At 52.8% G+C, this 19,083-nt stretch overlaps 1 protein-coding gene and 1 non-coding gene across 4 annotated transcripts; both read right to left on the bottom strand.

Annotated features, from left to right (window-relative positions):
- Window positions 1-93: 93 nt before the first annotated feature.
- On the bottom strand, window positions 94-15,511 carry PRRC2A (proline rich coiled-coil 2A). 3 transcript variants are annotated; one of them, XM_047857959.1, is made up of 31 exons: window positions 15,311-15,510; window positions 13,297-13,471; window positions 12,628-12,805; window positions 12,174-12,273; window positions 12,006-12,078; window positions 11,525-11,668; window positions 11,213-11,364; window positions 10,951-11,030; window positions 10,420-10,562; window positions 10,029-10,119; window positions 9,719-9,935; window positions 8,839-9,313; window positions 8,271-8,461; window positions 7,483-7,780; window positions 6,872-7,082; window positions 4,815-6,680; window positions 4,173-4,438; window positions 3,842-3,972; window positions 3,484-3,613; window positions 3,293-3,378; window positions 2,868-3,101; window positions 2,588-2,728; window positions 2,400-2,468; window positions 2,116-2,283; window positions 1,847-1,929; window positions 1,469-1,679; window positions 1,279-1,377; window positions 933-1,145; window positions 723-817; window positions 528-618; window positions 94-416 (listed from the first exon to the last, which is right to left on the bottom strand). In XM_047857959.1, exons 2-31 carry the CDS (start codon window positions 13,406-13,408, stop codon window positions 276-278), a joined length of 6,489 nt encoding a protein of 2,162 aa, XP_047713915.1. In that variant the 5' UTR covers window positions 13,409-13,471; window positions 15,311-15,510; the 3' UTR covers window positions 94-275. The 3 variants fall into 3 exon arrangements, with proteins under 3 accessions (XP_047713915.1, XP_047713917.1, XP_047713918.1); XM_047857961.1 differs by having other exon boundaries at window positions 4,173-4,435; XM_047857962.1 differs by lacking the exon at window positions 2,400-2,468 and having other exon boundaries at window positions 15,311-15,511.
- On the bottom strand, window positions 12,993-13,123 carry LOC125166932 (small nucleolar RNA SNORA38). Its single transcript, XR_007152631.1, has one exon. It is a non-coding gene; the product is annotated as a small nucleolar RNA SNORA38 (small nucleolar RNA).
- Window positions 15,512-19,083: the final 3,572 nt, after the last annotated feature.

The following is a 19,083-nucleotide window of genomic DNA, read 5'->3' as shown; positions in this document are numbered from 1 at the left end:
TAAGTAAATTCCGTAAAACCACTTCACTGGGGACTGTACTATGGTACAAAAAGATTGCAAACAACCAACCCATCCCCAAAATCATTTCAGAAAAATTTTTTAATCCTTTTATTACTCTTTTTTAACAAACGGCCCCAGGGATGGGGGACCAGGGGAGGGGGGTGGAGGGGAAGTGAGGCCCCAGCCCCACAACCCCTCCCCACCCACCCCTTTCCCCCTTATATATTTATAATCTATATACAAGCCCCGGGGGGTGGGGGGCAAGGGGAACTCCCTCAGCGGGGTGGGGGCAACCCAGGATCCTTGTCCCCTCGAGACCCAGGCTCCTCTGCCCGTCGGGAAGGCCCCTCTCGAGAAGGTGGCCCTGTCCGCTCCCAAGGCTTCGGCATCCAGCGCAGGGCATCCGGTGGGGAGGCCTAGGATATAGGTACATAGAGGTCATACTGGGAAGTCAGGGATGGAAAAGACAGGAACTCAGATGGTAACTCTTAGATTCAGACTTGGGGCCACAGGGGTCTCCCCTTCACCTGCTGGTAGAGGTCGATGCGCTGGGTGCGGAAGACTCCGCTATAGGTAGATGGTGGGGCCTTGAGACGGGAATTGAGGCCAGAGAATGACCTAAAGGAAAAAGTTTTTAAGGCAAGCCTGACCCCTGTTCCCTGGCCCCTTAGTAAGAAACCCCTTAAGGGTGAGCAGTCTGCATCCCCTCTCCCTCCTCTTGCCTTCCAGCTGGGGGAGTACGTGACGACCCAGGTCCCCCAAGGTTGCTGCTCAGTTTCCGATAATCCTGGAAGGGCTTTAGTTCCACTGGGTGCAGCTGAAGGAAAAAAAATTCATGAGCCTCCTGCCTCCCAACCCAATTCACCTGGAGATTCTGAATCCCTACCCCTAGCTCTTAGGAGTTCCCTCGCACTTCAGTTCCTATACCTTACCTCGGCTCGCCCCAAGCTAGGGGGGAAGGGTCTGGCAGGTGAAGGCAGCACCCGAGTAGCAGGAGCAGGTGGGGGCCGCACAGCCAGGCTGGGGGGCTGCAGAGCAGGGCCCACAGGTAACAGAGAAAGGGGCGGTGGGGCAGGAGGTGGTGCTGGTGGCAGGGAGCCAAAGTTCACCACAGGCAGCTGTGAGTCCACCATGGGTAGAAGCATCTGTAGTTAAGAAATAATGTCGAGGGGAGGGTATTAAGGGCAGGGAGGAAGGTCATAAAACCAGAAACAGAGTCAGACAAAAAAGCTAGAAACTGGGTAGAGAAAACAATGAGGGACAAGTAACAAAAGGTACCTGTTGGGCAGGGGCCCCTGAGGGGAGGAACCCACTTTGGCCACCAGGTTGCAGAGGAGTAGAATAAAAATCTGAGGGGGATGGCAGATCCTGGCGCACCTGTTGGGAGACAACAGGGAGAAATGTCAACTCCCAAAAGCATTCTCCCCCACCCCTAGCTCCCGAAGCCCAGCACCTGCCCACCTCTCACCTGAAGCAAGGGTGGGTCGGGCAAAGGGCTGGGGCAGAAAGCTGGAGAGTAGAGGAAGGAAGGTGGAGGGTAGAGGATTCCCCCAGCTGGCAGCTTCCCCAGCTCTGTTGCTTGCAGTGCGGAGAAATCCAAAAACTGGCCCTTGACAGCTACCCCAGAAAGCAGTGCCGAGGGGGGCGCTGGGCCCGGGGGGAGGTACAGGGGCTGTGATCTGGAGTGGGGGAAAAAGTCAGGTGGGGAGAAGGAGTCAGGAAACCAGAATTGTTTGTTCCAAGGTAAGTCTACTAGTGTTTCATACCCCAGAAACAGGTCTTCCCCTTCCCTCCCACTGAGACACAGTTGCGTGTCCTTCTGAGATCAACGGTCATTGAGTCTCACCTGTAAGGGTGAAGTGAGGGTGTCCCAGGGCGGAAGCCTCCACTGTTGGGATGTAACTGAGAGTCTATGGCTCCCCCCGAGACCTGAGGGAGAGCAAGGCTGGAATAGCTCATTTTTCTGGTCAAGAAAAGATCTCCCACCCCACCTACTACAGTAAAAGCCAAGGAGAAAAATGAAATAACAAAATGGCATTTTACAACTACACAAATCAGAAAGACACTAAGGGGCAGCAGGCAGAAAGGGATCATGGGACAGGAAATAGGACCTACCTGAGAATTGGGAGGCCCAGGGCTGCCATAGAAGACCTCAGGGTACAAACGCTGGCCTGAGGAACTGGGCTCTGGGCCACAGTGCCCAGGACCCAGGTTCTTGGATTGTGGCTCAGCTGAGGCAGAAGCACTGGGGAGTAACTCCCAATCTCGGGATACAGGGATGGCCTATGAGGAAAAAGCCTTGTCAGAAGCAATGTTTGGGCTTCCTGGATTCCAGGTCACACCCAGACATTTTTTCCAAAAACCGAAGGCCTTTCCACCAAACTCATTCTCCCACTCACCTCAGTGACTGATGCTAACTCCTTCTCTGCTTTTAAACTGTCTCCTACCACTAGGCGCAAGTCCGAGTCCTGTGGTAGTGATGCAAGGGAGATTGTCCCATGACTCAAGACCTGTATCCTCCACATCCCACCTCCAGATTTTCCCCTCTTCACCCAACCCAAGGTACTCAGATCCTGCCCATGCAGACCTGGTCACTGGTGCCAAACTGGACCGGGGGCCCAGATCGATGGGACGGCCGGAGGGAGCCGGGCTCTGGGCCTCGGTCCGAACGCTGCAACCGTTCTGTGCCAATGGGGCCAGGGGGCAAAGGCTGCTCCCGGGGCAGCTCCTACATTGGGGAAGTAAAGGAAGTCAAGTCACGTCTCCCAAATGAAAGAATCCCCAAAACACAGAAGCACAGAGGAGACAACAAATGTAGGGCCAAAGTCACAGGCCCAGAAACATTCCTCTTGTTTTTGGTTTTTTACCTTTCTGTCCCCATCAAGGGGAGCAGGTGGCCGTCTCCTAGGAGGTTCAGAGGATTCAGAGCCAGGTGAACCCTCACCAGGAACAGCATTCAGGGGTGAGGGGTCTCCAGGCCGCTTGGGAGGCCCTTCTGCTGCCCCCTTGAGTCCTCCATCAGGGGAACTTCGCTGGCTGCAGGGACCTGATGACACCTGAGAATCCCCACTCAGGTCCACCCCACTGTCAGACTGACTCATCTGAGAGGAGTGGAAAAAAAGTTAAAGTAAGTCAAATCAGCAGTCAGTACCTAATGTTTACAAAATACAAACTGAAGAAAAGGGAGAAATTATGTGAGCAAATAGCCCTGGACAACCCAGACCAGGTGGAGAAGCACTACCAGTGCTCAAGAGAATCCCAGCTCAGACACTCCCTTCCCATCGTCACTTACCTCTGTTCCAGCAACATCCTCAAAAGGGCTCAAGGGTTCCATCCAGGGCTCCATGGAGCCAGGCCGGTAACTCTTCCGGCTAGCGGCTGGGTAGAGCACCAGACAGCAGAGATGAGAGGCAGTCCAGAGGCCACCTTGCCCTCTTGGCTCTTTGACATCGCCCTTTTCAACCACTGCTCACTTGTACTCACCAGTATGTAAACGGTTCCAGATGTGAGGAGTCAGGGCCTCTGTCCCTGCCTCTCTGCACTCTCCCTGAGGGCCTGGGCCCTCAGGCTTGGGGCCCAAAAATCCAGAACTATGAGACTGCGGCAAAGATTCCTAAAGGTGAGAAAGGCCAGAAACAAAACATAAGTGAGGTGGGAACTGGGGAGTGGAAGTGGCTGGGCCAGAATGAGGTGTGGGACAAAAAGGGAGACAAGAAGTGACTAATAACAGAGAATCTGGGGGTAAGGACGCAATGACAGAACAGGAGAAAGTAGAGAAAACGTAAGTGAGAACCTTCAGGAGTAAGAGCAGTGAAACACAATCTCAAGCTCCATCCCTCACCTCCTGCAGCAGCTCCGGTTTTCTGGGAGGCCGCTCCCGCCGTTTCGGGGGGAAGGGATTAACCCCGGCAGAGTCCCGGGGAGTTCCGCCCACCCCCCTCACCATCAGCCCTGGCTCCTCGAAGTGGGGGTCTGGGGAAAAGGGGAAATCCGTCAGCATCTGCCTTGGTCTACATCTGATCCTAGTTTTTCCTGTTAGCCCCTCCCAAGCCTTCCACCTTTGCTCAGTGCAGACACCCATCATCAAGGTCCCCAGGGCAGACTCTGCCCCCTTTAGCACCTGACCTTTTCTGGGGATGGAGACATTCCCACCCTTAGCCCCTCCAGCTTACCCGAACCGACGCTGTTGTTGGCCCTCTGAGGGTCATATCGAGTTGGGGGCCGAGGGGAGGGGCCCTGGGGGGTTTGGGGAGGCCCAGGCTTGGGCCTTGGGTGCCCCCCTGGTGCAGCTGCACTCCCTTGGCGGCTGCTGAGTTGGGCCAGAGCCTGTTGGATGCCAGCAGGGTTGCTGTGGATAACTTGGTCCAGGCGGAAGACAGCCGAGCTGCTGGGAGGCGGGGGAGGCAGAGGAAGCCCTGGGGGACGCTCCTCAGGTCTGCTGAAGAGAACAGAGCATCAACTCTAATATTCATGGAATTGTTAACTCTTTCCCTACCAGTCAAGTCTTCCAACCTCTCCCACCTCCCTGTTAAAATCCAGGTGTTTTTAAGCACATCTAACAAATTCTAGGTGTATGGCATGGGTCTACAGAATAGAGAGCAAAGAACAGAGAATATGCATACAATACACACACGCTCCAGACTCAATCAACTGCTTTCCGACTATTTTCTCTACATGTGGGTGTTCCAGCGCCCAGCAGCCCATGTGCCCTTAGATCTCAAAGTCCATGGTGCCCAACTTCCCTTTCCTTCAGATTCTCTCCCTTCCCCCTCAGTCTAACCTTAGAATAAACTTAATAGCCTGTCCCTACCCACCTTCGGTTCTTGGGAGAGGGCCAGCTCCTCTTGTCTCCTCGCCCTGGGCCAGTCCTCCCTCCAGGTCCCCCACCTCCTCCACTGCTGCTGCCACCACTGCCAGCCTTGCTGCCAGGGCCTGGGCGCCGGTTCTGCCTTTCCATGCCAGGCCGCTGACTTGAGAAGCTCCTCTTGCTCAAATCCTTGGCTCTCTGGCTTAAATCTCCACGGGACATGGTTGAAATGCCTGGTCCGGTTCCGCCTCCACTGCCCCCGGGAGTTCCCACAGCTTTGGGGGCCAGCAATGCTGGCGGGGGAGCCTCCTTGTCCCCCCTGCGCTCACTGGCAAAGTCACTGCTCTCTGATGCAGTCTCCCATTCCTCGTTGGCTTGATCGGAGTTCTGGTTTGACAGATCGGGAGACTTGGCAGCTGCCCGGCGTGGGGGTGGGGGCATGGAAACTGTCGTGAGTGTCTCCTCCACTCCAGAAGCAGGGGCTGGAAGGGCTAGGGAAGAGGGCTTGCCCTCAGTCCCTCTGGCCGCATTCTCCCGTTCCTGTTTCAGCCTCCTGAACCGAGGCGGTTTGTCCTGCTGCTGAGCCCTCCCGTGCCTCCTCCGTCGGGGCCGCTCCCCATCTTCCACACCCATGCCCACGTTGCTGCCTCCACTGTTGCCTCCCCGGGCTATGGGGGACAGAGGCCCTGTGATCAGCTTCTCTTTCAAAGGCTCCTTACTCGGTGGCAAAGGAGCTGTCGGAGGCTTCTTGGGGGCCAGGGACTTGGTCGGAGGGCTCCAGCCTGGACAAATGGGCGGAGGGGGCCGCCCTCCTCCTCGACCCCGGCGTGACGGCACTCCCCTGGGAGTGAAGACGCGCCCACCACGGGCGGTGGAAAATCGGGCTGGGGCTGGTGAAGGAGGGGCTCCCGATGGTGGAGGAGCAAGAGGAATCTGGGTGAGCACTCCTTCCTTGGGTGGAGGAGCCTCCTTGTCTGAGGGGGCCAGATCGCTCTCATGGGTCTCACTACCCGTTTCTGAGCCCCGCTGCCGGCGCCGTTTGGGAATTTCTTCATACTCTGAACCCTCACTTCGCGTCTCGCTGGCAGTGCGGCCTCTGGGAGCAGGGGGATGGCTGGGTCCACCTGCACTACCTCCACGCCCGTCATCTCCTCGGAACTCTCGGTAACTGCGGAACTCTCGGCTTCGGGCTCCCCGCCCCCGGCCCCCATAGGTGCCCCGAAAACCCCTCCCTCTGGCAAAATACTCGCCTCGGCCCCGGCCCCGGCAAGAGGTAGGACCCACTCTTTCATAGGAGTAGTCCCTCCGAAGCCTTGGGGCAGGGGAAAGATTCCCACTGGGTGGGGTTTCCTTGGGGACCCCTATCTTCCCCTTTGCCGTCTTGAGGAGGTCTGGCTTTGGAACCTTGGGGCTTTCATCACACTGTTCCAGGGGTTTGGGAGGGAGCTCTTCAGCTTTCGTAGGTGGCAGGGGTTTCTTTATAGGCCCAGCACGGCGGGGAGGGGCCCCTGGTTCCTCTGGAGGGATCCCACGACGACTACTGCCTGGGCGAGGACCCCAGCGGGTCTCAGTGCGGCTCTCTCTGCGAGGTGGAGGGGGGCCTTGGCCTCCAACTCCTCGGGTAGGCTTTCGGTTGGCTTCTGGCCCCGTCAGTTGTGGAGTCTCCTCCTTGGGGGTTTCCTTCTTCGGCGGGGGAGCTTGTATTTTGGTGGCTTCATCATTGCCTGGGGGCCAAGGGAGTGGACGGGGCCCTGCAGGAGCTGGTTCATCCAGAGGGAAGCGAGGGATCGGGGGCCCAGTGGCTCCATTCTCAGGAAAGCCTGGATAACTGGCCAAATAGGGTGGTGGGGGAGGTACTGGAGGGGTCTCACTCCTAAAAGGGCAACAAAAAAACTGGAAATTAGAATGAAAAAAACTGCAACTAGGTGGAGAAAGAGAACACTTTATTACCACCCAGACGCTCCTCTCACACTTATTCCTGTCACTGCACCAATAATCCAAAGAACCTTTTCTCCTAGCCCAGACCCTTTCAGTGGCAATGCACTCACTTCACTACAGACTCACCTCATCCCCTTGTCATCCTCATCAGCCGCCTGGCGCAGCGGGGAGGTGAGCGGGCGAGGGTCAGTGGGCGTGGTGGTGAAGACATCTCCTACCCAGGCCAACTTTGGATCCACTGGTGGGGTGCCCCGATCCCGCAACAGGGGAGGTGCATGGCGCTCGAACGGCTCTGAGCTTGAACCCCCACTGTCTGAGCGCTCCCGGGGAACTAAGCCTAAGAAAACAAGAGGGATGAGAAAGCTAACCCTCTCTTGCATGACAGGCCCTGCAGCTCAAAAAGCATCTCCCCAATCTGCTTCTGTCAGTCACATCAATGTCAACTCCTCTCTTATACCTGCCAAATCTGGGCCTGATGCACACTCCTGAAAGAGTTACCCTATCCACTCAGTTTCCCCAGACTAAATCAATGAATCCCCCCAAGTAAATCCTGGCCAATGAAAGACCACCGTTTCTTTCCCAAAGATGGTCCTGAAACAAAGAGCCACCTCAGCAATACAACCACATACCTGCCCCAACCTCCTTCACGGGTGACCCTTTATTCCCACAGCAAGATGCTGATACCCACTTCCTGGGACTGAAGTGTCCCCTACCCACTCCCATGCAAGGGCCCTTACCAGTGGGATGCACACCAGGAGGGTAGAAGTCCAGAGGGGGCCGGCCCTGGAGGAGCCGGGGGTCCACATAAGGAGGAATCATCATCCACCGGGGATCAAAGTTCATTGGGGGCATGGGTGGGGGCCGGCCCAGAGCACCTGGGTACAGGGCCTTGGGGGGTGGGGGCGGAGCCTGTGGAGCTGGCACAGCCCCCATGGTCACAGGCTGGGGCGGTGATGGTGGTACCGGAGCGGGTGGGGCAGAACCCTGTTGATGCTGCTGCCACTGCTGCTGTTGCTGTTGCTTCAAAAGCTGCTCCTGGGCAAGGACAGAAGAGGGGACGAGAGAGACCTCAAAACCCCCACACCACCCTCAACAGAAAAAGAGAAACACACAACAAGGCAAAGTTAATACACAGATGTGATCAACACTTGGACGACATGGAAACCAGAGACACAAGAGAGACAAGACGTAGTAGAGGGACCCGGAAGGCAACTTACAAACAGGATAAACATCGAAGCCAAGGACAGAAACAGCTTTTTTTTTTTTTTTTAATTTTTTTTTTTTCAACGTTTATTTATTTTGGGACAGAGAGAGACAAAACGTAAATGGGGGAAGGGCAGAGAGAGAGGGAGACACAGAATCAGAAACAGGCTCCAGGCTCTGAGCCATCAGCCCAGAGCCCGACGCGGGGCTCGAACTCACAGACCGCGAGATCGTGACCTGGCTGAAGTCGGATGCTTAACCGACTGCGCCACCCAGGCACCCCCAGAAACAGCTCTTAATGGGGGAAATAACTTGATCTCACCTGCTGCTGCCGCTGGAAACGAGGTGGCAATGACTTCTGATATTTGGGGTAGCCCAAGCCCTGGCTGGGGGGCTGTCGGCTGGGACCAACCCCATCACCCTTGGGTTCCACCTTCGGGGCAGGGGTTGTGGCAGGAGAAGGAACCTCTTCTGGTTGTTCAGAACCCTCTTTTGAGGACAGCTGGGGTTCCACTGCGTTGATAAAAAAGATAATCATCAGTGGCCCAGTACACCAACAGGCATGCCACGAATACCCATCACCTCAGCTCTCACCTCCCTCTCTCAAGATAAGCACTTACTTTTAAGAACAATGACGGTGGCATTAAATTCCCATGAAACCACCAAAATGACAGACGCCTTCTACGCCTTGCTCCAGACTGAGCTTATACGAAGTGGTTTTAGGTCACTACGTATCCAGGAATTCAAATATCCACACGAGCAAAGAGCTTTTTTCATCTGCCACAGTCCAATAAACCAACTTCATTTCCTCCCACCCATACCACCTGTACCCTCAGCCCAAACACTGAAGAGCTGGGACACCTGGTAGTACCCTAGCCCCATCTCCATACCTGGGCTGGCTTCGAAGCTGCCACTGCTGGTGCTACTGGTACTGCCACCACCACTCACCAGGGTGGGAGCTGGAGCCACACCTGTAGTGGGGGTGGACTGGGCAGGAGGGGCCTGGGCCGGCTCTTCTGGTTCTTTTTCTGGTGTTGGGGCTGGTGCTGGTGGAGGAACTGGAGGCGCAGAGAGTTCTTTGGGGACTGCAGGTGGTGGAGCCGGGGCAGGAGGGGCAGCAGGTGGGACAGCAGGCTCTGCTTTGAGCCGCTTGTCGGGCGCCCCAAACTTCTCATCAAGTCGCTTGAGCTTTTCGGCACAGGCTGCCCGGCGTTCCTCCTGCATGCGGCGCTCTTCCTCTTCTCGGCGTCGCCGGGCCCGCTCCACAGCCAAGGAGATCTCTGATGAAGATTGTTTTCGCCGCTGCCGCCAGGCCTCATCCTCGTCTTCGGGTGCTGGGGGCTTGCAGGGAGGCCCCCCCCGATCCTGTCAATGGGCAGATCCGGCAAGGCCAGACGTGTCAGTCGTCAGGTTTTTGATCTTTGCACAGACTGATCAACTGTCTCTAGCTGCGGGTGCAGGCACCGGCCTTGAGTTGGTGGCCTCTCTGGGTAGGGGCAAACTCATCCTAATCTTGTTTCTTCTCTCCTTTCAGAGACACCCAGGTCTCCTTGTTCTTCCTCATTAGCATCCCAATTTCCTTTTATAATCCAGACTCCCTTAACACCAAAGATGTTCCAGACCTTTGCAGAGATACTCTACCGCTCTACACGTCCTGTAGCCCATTCTTGGCCCTCCCTCCAGTTTCCTCTATTACTACTGCTTCAACTTCTCAGCCAACACTCATCTCCCACAACTGACCCTTCTTGACCCCTCATTGTAGACACTCACTGGGTAGTCCCCAGGGGGGCCCCAGTTCCCGGCGGGGCCCCGGTGAGGTGGGGGTGGGGGATGCTTTGGGGCAGGAGGCCCCGGCTCTGTCTCTGGAGGCCGAGAGGTCTCTGCCCAGGCCGTCTTGGGAGGGGGCGGTTCGCTGCCGGGGGAGTTGCCCTTTTTGCCATCTGCTTCAGGGGGCCGTTCCTCACCAGCAGCTGATTGGGACTCCTTGCTGTGAGCAGACCAACAGTGGAATTAAAATCAGCTGTAAAACAGCTCACTTAAGAGTTTATTACTTCGAGAAAAACTGAGCCTCTGAACTCACTGGCCCTCAGCTCCCTCCTCATCAGAGTCTCGCCCATCTTCCTCATCACTGAACTTCAGCTTTTCAGTGTAGTCAACCTCTTCATGGGCCCCTGAGGGAAAAGTGAAAAGCAATAACCCAAGTGTTCTCTCCAATCTCAGGTAACTTTCAAAGGGGTCTAGAACTACGTAATAGGATGCACTACTGGAAACGCCAACCCCCCTCTGAGTGAAGTGAATGCCACTGTGAGTCTTGGCATTCCCACACCTCCCAGTTCTTTACCAGGACTTGGCTTTCCCCCCTGTGTCTGCCCTACCCTTTGGTGTTTCCTTTTCTCCCAACACAACCCCCTATTTATTCAGGGGATTTTGCCTTTTGAGACCAAAACACTTCATCCTTCATATCCACTAACCTGCCCAACCATCATCGTTCTCCTGGTCCAACTGGTCAAACTCTTTGAGATTATCCTCTTTAAGAATCGAAGGCCGACCCACAGGTTCTACAAGGCGCATCGGCGGCCCTGAGCCCCGAGGGCCCGCCACACGAGGGAAACGGCTGCATATGAAAAGACAAACGGGAGAGAGAGAGTGTAAAAGCATGTTACAGAACCGCATACAAGAGGTGCCTGGGTGGCTCAGCCGGTTAAGTGTCCAACTCTTGATTTCACTCAGCTCATGACCTCACGGTTTGTCAGTTCTTGTGAGTATAAGCCCCACATTAGGCTCTGTGCTGACAGTGTGGAGCCTGCTTGGATTCTCTGTCTCCCTCTCTCTCAGCCCCTTGCCCGCTTGCTCCCCCTCTCTCAAAATAAGTAAATAAATGTCAAAAACAAAAGAAAACAAAACCAAAAAAATACACATAGAAGACTCTGGGCCTTGAAGATCATCTCCCTTCCTAGTAGGCATCCCGTCCCCAATCACAAACCCAGAGCTGGGTTACTCACCTGGGCCCATCAGGAGTAGGATATCGGTAAGGCCCCTGGGGTCCATAGGGCGGAGGGAACGGGAGATACGGGGGATACATCTGCAAAACGTCCCAACAGCAGCTGCTTAGAGGGACAAAGAGCCAACCAGCTCCCTAAACCTATTGTCCTCCCCTCTGTCATAGGCCCCTGCTTTCTCTCTGCCCCCTCCAAAAATTAAGTGCTAATTGCTAAATCTCAAGCTTCAAGCACAACCACTCAAAAACTAGATGTGCAAACTCACAAAGGGCGGCATCATTCCGCGGTATGGAGGGAACTGGGGTGGGCCTGAAGGCTGTAGCGCCCCCCGGGGATCATGGCTGTGATGAAGTTTGGAGTCTGGGCCCTCCAGCTCATCAGGGCCACGCCCACCTCCGTCCCTCCAAGTTGTAGAATCTTTATTTTGGAAAAAGCAAAGAAGGAACATAGCTTTAAAATGATGGAGAAGAAGGTGAATAAGCCAACACTTGGCTCTGAGATAGAATAAGGTGTTGCTCTGGGCAAAAAATAACCAACCACTCACCACCCACTCAACTCACAAATGGGAACCACTCACTTTGGGGGCGGAGGCTTGGTCCGGGCCCAGACGACTGTTCGGCAGACTCCCTTTCCTTGGCAGCCTTGTCCTGGTCGCCAGCCGCCTGCAGGGTCGGAAATTCCTCGCGAGAGAATCGTGACAGTAGGCTTGATGCCCTTCCACCTGTTGGGGTTGGGGTGCACAGAAGACAGAAGCATATTTACCATGAAACAACGTACCATGAAAGTGGAAGGCTCTGATAGGCACCAGATCATCAAGTTCCTGTCTTAAAATTCACCCCCTATGTACTGCATACTCATTCCCCAAGAAACAAGGTCAGCTCTGGAACACCACTTCACCCTCCAGTAAGACACATAAATTTGCTTATGTGGCCCATGAAACTGAATACGGGGCCCAAAATTTAGCCAGAGGACTGAGAACACTCCGCTGAAGGTATAGTGCAGGGCTCCTACATACCACAAGAGCACTGAGCAAGCTCCCCAAGCAGCCCTGCACTCACCATCTCCATGTGCTCCATGGGTGACGCTGGCTTGTGCCCAGGACTTTACCCCGCTTGGAACCGAAGGAGCGTTCTGGGGAAGCAGAAAAATAAATCGTGACGGTGGGTGGTGGAGCTACAAACCATTCTTGCCTCCAGCCCTTCAGTAACATTCAGTTCTTCACATACCTCGGGGGCTGCTGGGGGTCGTTTCTGTTGGTTGGAGGCAGGCGTCTGTGAAGCCGGCAGTGGCTGCGATTCCGGCGGCTGAGCGGTTGAGGCATCGGAACTAAAGGGATGGTAGGACAGGAAAGTTATCCAGAATCTGCGATGCCCTCCCCTACTTCTCCGATTCATGGAGGATAAGTAAACCCAGGCCCATTTGTTACTGTTCACAAGTATTTACGACAGAATACTATAACCTAGTTACCCTGTGTAGGCTGTCTGTTGATGCCTTCCTGCCACCTGACAGAAAACTGAAAGTGTCATTCCTTAGTCCTCTAACAGGAGTCCTGGAATAGCCAAGAAAGGGGCTTCCCTCTGTCTCTGGATCTTATGTGGCTGGGCTAGACCAAGCCCCAACTCATTCTGAAGTTCAAAGTTAAAATACTCATCACTCTAGATCCCCCAGGCCTCTGTCTACCTCTTGGGGTCGGACTGCTCCTGTTTGCTTGCCCATCCTGTTCCGTCTTTCGGCACTAGTGAGACGTTGGGGTCATTGCCTTTGTTCTCGGCTTTCAGGCTTGGAAGGTTGGCTGGGGGTGGCATACGCCGGGCAATGGCAACTTTCCCGAGACTCTGCAGGCCATGGCGAGGGGCAACTGGAGAAAAGATGAGAGGGTGAAAAAACATCCCACATGGGTGATCTGACAGCTTTCTCTCTTAAGTCCCATTTATGTGCCCTTAATGTCTTATAGCCAAACTCCTTTTAGAAACCACTCCTTTCTTTGCCTTCAGCAATCCCTGAAATTCCACTGGAAAAACTAAGATGCATTACACTTGATGCTTCTCTGTTGGATGGTTGATCTTGAGCCTGCAGGAAGCAAGCTGGCCCCAGACTTCTCCAAATCCATGTTTCTCTTCCTCCGATTCTTACGTGTCCAAAGACAGGGAACTACAGACACGCCTTTGTAGGAGGGTAAATGGTGTTCATCCAAAGACCAACGTCCCCTATGGGACCTAAAATAAAACTCGGAAGTCTCTAGTGTTTCTCTAGTCTTTTGATATTTGCACTATAACCATTTCCCTTCAAAGAGCTTTAAAATGTATGCCCAGCCTCTAGGAATTAAGAACATCTTCGCAGGACCCTCACCAGCGGGTTTCTGGATCTCTAAGGACTTGCCCTTATACGTATCAAACAGGTTGAGCGAGGAATACTTCTTTCCATCCTTCCCCTTGGCAGTCGGCCCCGAGCGATCGGACATTGCGCTGGAAGCTCATTGAGTACGTTGGGTCCTGCAGGCACCTCCCCCAAAACGTGCCGGAGCCTGTGGGCCAGACACCAAGTGTTTCAGTCTCTGCTCCCTTTACTAACTCCAAAAGAAACCTAGATGGTCCTTTTTGTTCTCATTAGGGACCCAGATATGTGGCCCTCTGGTGTCTTTGCCTCCAGCCTATTCAAAGTCCCCAGTCCCTTAAACTCCCACAGAGCCCAAATGCCATGGTGCCTCTTTCCCCCAGACACCTCTTGCCAAGCAAATCCAGATAAAAAATTTAGTATCCTCCTAGTAGTAAACACACTCTTCCTTTTGTGCCAGGCTATAAAGGGTAGCAGCTACTTCATTATCTCTCTTCATAATCTCTTCTCCCCCCACAGAAATCATTCCAGAGATGTACAATAAAACATGACAAGTCCCAGCCTTAGACAAAAGCAGAAAAAGGCATAAAGCTCCATTCTGCAAGTAACAGAACTTCAGATCCCCCACTTATTAGACCACCAACTCCCTAACTGCACCCCAGGTTCCTTTCCCAGAAGGTTCACTCCCATCTGGGAAGGTTTGCACAAAGGTATGCTGGGAGTTTAACAATTTTACGAGCTTGCTCAGCCAGACTGAGGGCTGGTGCCAGGTAATTCCTTATGGAACAACTGGGGCTCTAGATACTCCCAAGCTACAGAACCCCAAGTATTTGGAACATTCACCCCATCATTTCCTGCACTTGCCCCTATCCCAGTTCCTGGAAAAAAATCTTGTGTCAAGATGAAATGAACACTGCTGGGCTCTGACTAACCCTATGTAGATGTGAGAAAAACATTATGGAGCTACCTCAAGCACACTCCATAATCATAGGGCCAAAACCAGAACCAACTTCATTTTCCTACCCTCAGTAAGAATATCCATCAGCAGTCATTTCTTTCCCCAATATCCCTTCCTCCCTAAGCAGGCCAAACTCTGCATCATCAGTCAGTTCCTGAGTGACCAGGCATTCATTTATAGGAAAGAATGGCGTACAGGAAAGAGATGAAGGTGGTGGGAAATCCAGGCAAACACAGGGCAAAAAGTGGGTAAAATCAGGATGAAAATCAGGGAGAACTTTAAGACAGGTAAGATGAGGGAATGGGGGTTGCTCTGTAGGTGTTTAAAGACTCCGAATGTTTGAAAATAAATATACGAAAGAAAAGGACACAGAAGAATAGTGGAATAACACTAATAAAGAAGGATCAACACGAAAGCAGGTGGAAAATAATACACTCAAGCAGAAACGGTAAAGACAGAACAAAGTAAAAGGGCAACGTCAAGACACCCAAGAAGAAAACGGGGGTTGAGTCACAGAGGGGAAAAGACACAGGAAAAACTAAAAAGCAGAGGAAGACTGAGGAACGTAAAAATCAAGGATGCAGGATAAAAACAGGGTTCCAGGGTGGGAGTGACTCGACGCGAACAGGGGGGTCAAGAATGGGGAACCCAAGCACTGGTAGATGGTGGAGGGGGTCCAATATGGAGGAAAGGAGACACTCCGAGGATCGTCGGGCGCGGCCCACCCCAGAGCGGCGGTAGCGAAGGGGACCCACAAATTGGGGTGAAGAGGCCAAGAGCGCAATGGATGGTGTGGAGTTACCGGCCCAAGAAAGGGGTCACTCCAAGAAACCAGGACAGTGGGTGATTAGGGGCAGGGCATACACTCTGTGTGAGGGGTTGGAGGTGCGGGTACCAAGCTGGGGGTATCGGAGGGGGAGGGGCAGGCAAGCCCCAGCAGCAGGAGGACAAAATGGCGGCGGCTAATGGCAGCTTCTCCTCCCCCCGGCCCGCCACTGCCGCCGCCGCCGCCGCCGCCACCACCGCTCCCGCGCCGGAAAAGGGCGTTAGCACTCGGCTCCCCAGACTCACCTGGCCGGGTGCGCGGGGGTCCGGGACCGGGGCCTAGGGGCTCCCCGAGGTGGGATGGCGGTGGGGCGGGGGCGGATGGCGGCGGATGGCGGCGGATGGCGCCGGGTTCGGCTCCTCCCGTCTCCCTCGCTCACTCCGCGGCTGGGCTCCGACTAACGGCCCATCCGGGCAACCGCCGCCCCCGGGAGCACCCCCCCACCTCCCGCCTCCCTCAGCGCACGACACGCCCCTTGATTTGCATAAAGGGCGGGGGCACTTCCCACCCTATCCTTCTTTACTTCGAGGGCTGTCCCTATTTTAAAAAAAAAAAAAAAAGCAGGGCGTGCGGAGCAGGCACAGGTTATTTGCATAAAGAGGAGGGACTTACAGGCGCTAGGACACCGGTTGGCTAAAGAGACGCGCCCCCGGCGTCGGCCGTTAAGACGCGTAGAGGGGGCGGGAATGCAGCGTCTGTCGGCCGGGCGGTTGGGGCGCAGAATTTGCACGACGAATAGGGGCGGGTGGAGGGGAGGGAGGAGAGGCGGAGCGTGCGTCGTGCGTTCGTGGAAAGATGGGAGCGGTGAGACGTAGGGATGCGAAGATGAAGGAAACGATGCAAGGCTGATAGTGCTTTCAGTGGAGGAGACCGAGCGAACGCAGGGGACAGAAAGGATTAGCTGCCGGAGGGCGGAGCCTAGATAATAGGGAAGAGTCCCCGACACACGCGTCCATTTGTAAAGGGCGAAAGCTCCAGAGGGGTGGGGCCTTCTAGTTATTAAATCACGTCATGCAAATGAAGTGGATAGACAGGCCAATCCTGAGGTCCAGGGGAGTGTATCGTCGGCACCGTGCACTGTAGGCATTCTTTCGATAGTTCTGTTTATTTGCATAATACATGCAAATCATTTGAACAAAGATAGGGTAGGAATAACCTCTTCATTAGCATATCAGCAACCAATGACTAAGACATTTAATTTTATAACAATTTTCATGAATGTATTTATATATCTGATACTATTGGCAGTTTGTATTCTCTTCACAATGGGTTTTACTCTACGAAATGCGGTACTAGTTTCCTCCTTTGTCTTCTATTACTGTGCTCCAATCAGACCTACTAACCGTTCAGTAAATCCTTCGACAACTGTTATGAAGCCGCCGGAGACATCCACAATACATTCTGGAAGTAGAGGAATACAATCAGATCCTGCCTGGGGAGGTTCAGAAATGCTTCTAGAAAAACTTGACTCTTACTAAAAAATGTGAAGAACTAGTTAGGATTTAGCCAAGTTTGAGGAAAGGGTGCACAGCTCAGGCCCAGTGAACTGATGAGCAGAGGCATGGTTTTAGGGATCTGTGCCTCAGCTGATGTGACTAAATTAAGAGACTGCCTCTCTAGTATGGAAAATTAGAGCAGAAAAATTAGCAAGAACCAGGTAAGAATTTTATCCTGAGCTTCATTACAATAGTTGAGATGAGTTCAGTTCTTAAACATTCAAAATGATTCTCTTATCCCCTCTTCCAGGTCTCTTACCACAGCAAAATTTTTTGGAAGAGTTATCCATACTTACAGTCAGATTTCCTTTCTGCCATTCATTCTTTTTTCTTTTCTTTTTTAAAAATTTTTTAATGTTTACTTATTTTTGAGACAGAGAGAGACAGAGCATGAATGGGAGAGAGTCAGAGAGAGAGGGAGACACAGAATCCGAAACAGGCTCCAGGCTCTGAGCGGTCAGCACAGAGCCTGACGCGGGGCTCGAACTCACGGACCGCGAGATCATGACCTGAGCTGAAGTCGGACGCTTAACCGACTGAGCCACCCAGGCGCCCCTCTTTTTTTTTTTTTTTTGAGCGAGATAGGGAGAGCGTGCAAGTGAGCAAGGGGCAGAGAGAGAGTATCCCAGGAGGGGCAGAGAGAGAAGGGGGGGCTTACCCTAAGTGGGGTTCATGTTCACCCAAAGTGGGGCTCATGCTCACGAAATGTGAGATTATGACCTGAACAGAAGTCATATGCTTAACAGACTGAACCACCCAGGCCCCCTTCTGTCATGCATTCTTAAACTGACTCCAGTCAAGCCTTCACCCCAGCCCTTTACCCAACCTGCGTGTGTCATGAACATCAATCTCCTGACTTGAAATAGCATTTTTGTGCTGATGACTCCCAAATGCATATCTTCATCGCAGACCTCTCTCCCAAACTCCAGACTTGAAGACACATATATGTACTTGACATCTCCTATTGGGTATCTAATCATTTCTTTTTTTTTTTTTTAGTGTTTTATTTTTTAGTTTTGAGAGAGAGAGTGCACGTGCCTGGGGAAGGGGCAGAAAGAGAATCCAAAGAAGGCTCCAGGCTCTGAGCTGTCAGCACAGAGCCCGTACTTACAAACCACGAGATCATGACCTGAGCTGAAGTTGGACTGAGCCACCCAGGTGCCCCTCTAAAAGAACATTTCAAAGTCAGTAGGTCCAACACTGAACATTTGATCTCCGGAACCTCAAAACCTGTCCTCTCCACATCTCAGCTGATGGAAATTAAAAATTACAGTTAAGCCAAAAACCCTGGAATCCTCATTGACTCCCTTCTTTATTTCACTCCCCACTTTCAATTAGACAGGAACTCCTGTCTTGAGAAAATACCTGGAATCCAGCTTTTTCACATACACTGCTTCTACCTTGATCTGAGCCACTCTCAATTTTCACCTGGGTTATAGCAACAGCCTCCTCACTTGTCCCTACCCCTGTCCCTACAGTCTGTCCTCTACACTGCACTCAGGGTGGACCTTTCCTCAAAGGAAGCCTCAAAGGACTCCCTTGCTCAAAGTCCTATAATGCCTCTGTTTCTCTCAAAGTCCTTGGAGTAGCCCGCAAGACCCTAAATGACTTGCCCCTTGATTTTATTACTCTCCCTACCTCTACCAGACATGTCTCACCTTGGGACCCTTTTGCTTCTCTTTCCTCTGCCAAGTTGGTTCTTCCCCCAGAAACCCACATGCCTCGCTCCTTTACCTCCATGAGGTCTTGTTCAGTGTTAGTCATCTTCTCAGTGAGGCCTACCCTGATCACCCATTCAAAATTTTCATCTTCCCTGACCATCCTGCTACATGTATTAGTTTTACCCGATTTTGTACTGTATCCACATAGAACTGTACAGTAAGGGTTCTTTTGCATCTGTCTTCTTTTGCTTAACATTATGTTAATGAAATTCTTCCACATTGTTGATGTAGTTGTACTTTGTTCATTCTCGTTGTTGCATAATAATAGTCTGAGGTATGAATATAACCCAATTTATTTATCCTGGGTGAACGAATTATTTAAGCTCTAGATCCTTTGTATCCTCCCTAATATCACCAGGGTTGTTGCAAAGATTAAGAGAATTAATATATGGAAAGCATTTAGGCTGGTATCTCACATATAGTAGGTGCTCAATAAAGTTAGCTATTGATTTCATTATATTCGGATATGTTATTCAACTTGAAATGACCTCTTCCTCATCTGAAGTCCCATACAGTTGTTACTGTAGCGCTCTTTAGGAGGCCAACCTGGCTTCACCATTGGGAAGAGCCAACAGTCTGTCCTCAGTACCTGAAACGAGCTGGGCTAATTGGATTACCTCTTCCTGGAAAGTCAGGAAATCAGAAGTAGTAGCCAGTAACTGGGAGTTGCTAAGTTAACTCATCTGGACACGTTGTGTTACACAAACTGGTCTGGATCACCCGGCAGAAGAACCAAGCGGCACTCGGAGATCTTGGAAGGAAGGAGGCTTATTTACAACGGTGGGCTCAGAGGAGATCATT

This window comes from Prionailurus viverrinus, chromosome B2, assembly GCF_022837055.1.
Source record: "Prionailurus viverrinus isolate Anna chromosome B2, UM_Priviv_1.0, whole genome shotgun sequence".
Classification (NCBI taxonomy): Eukaryota; Metazoa; Chordata; class Mammalia; order Carnivora; family Felidae; genus Prionailurus; species Prionailurus viverrinus.
This window is presented reverse-complemented; position numbering and strand designations above follow the sequence as displayed.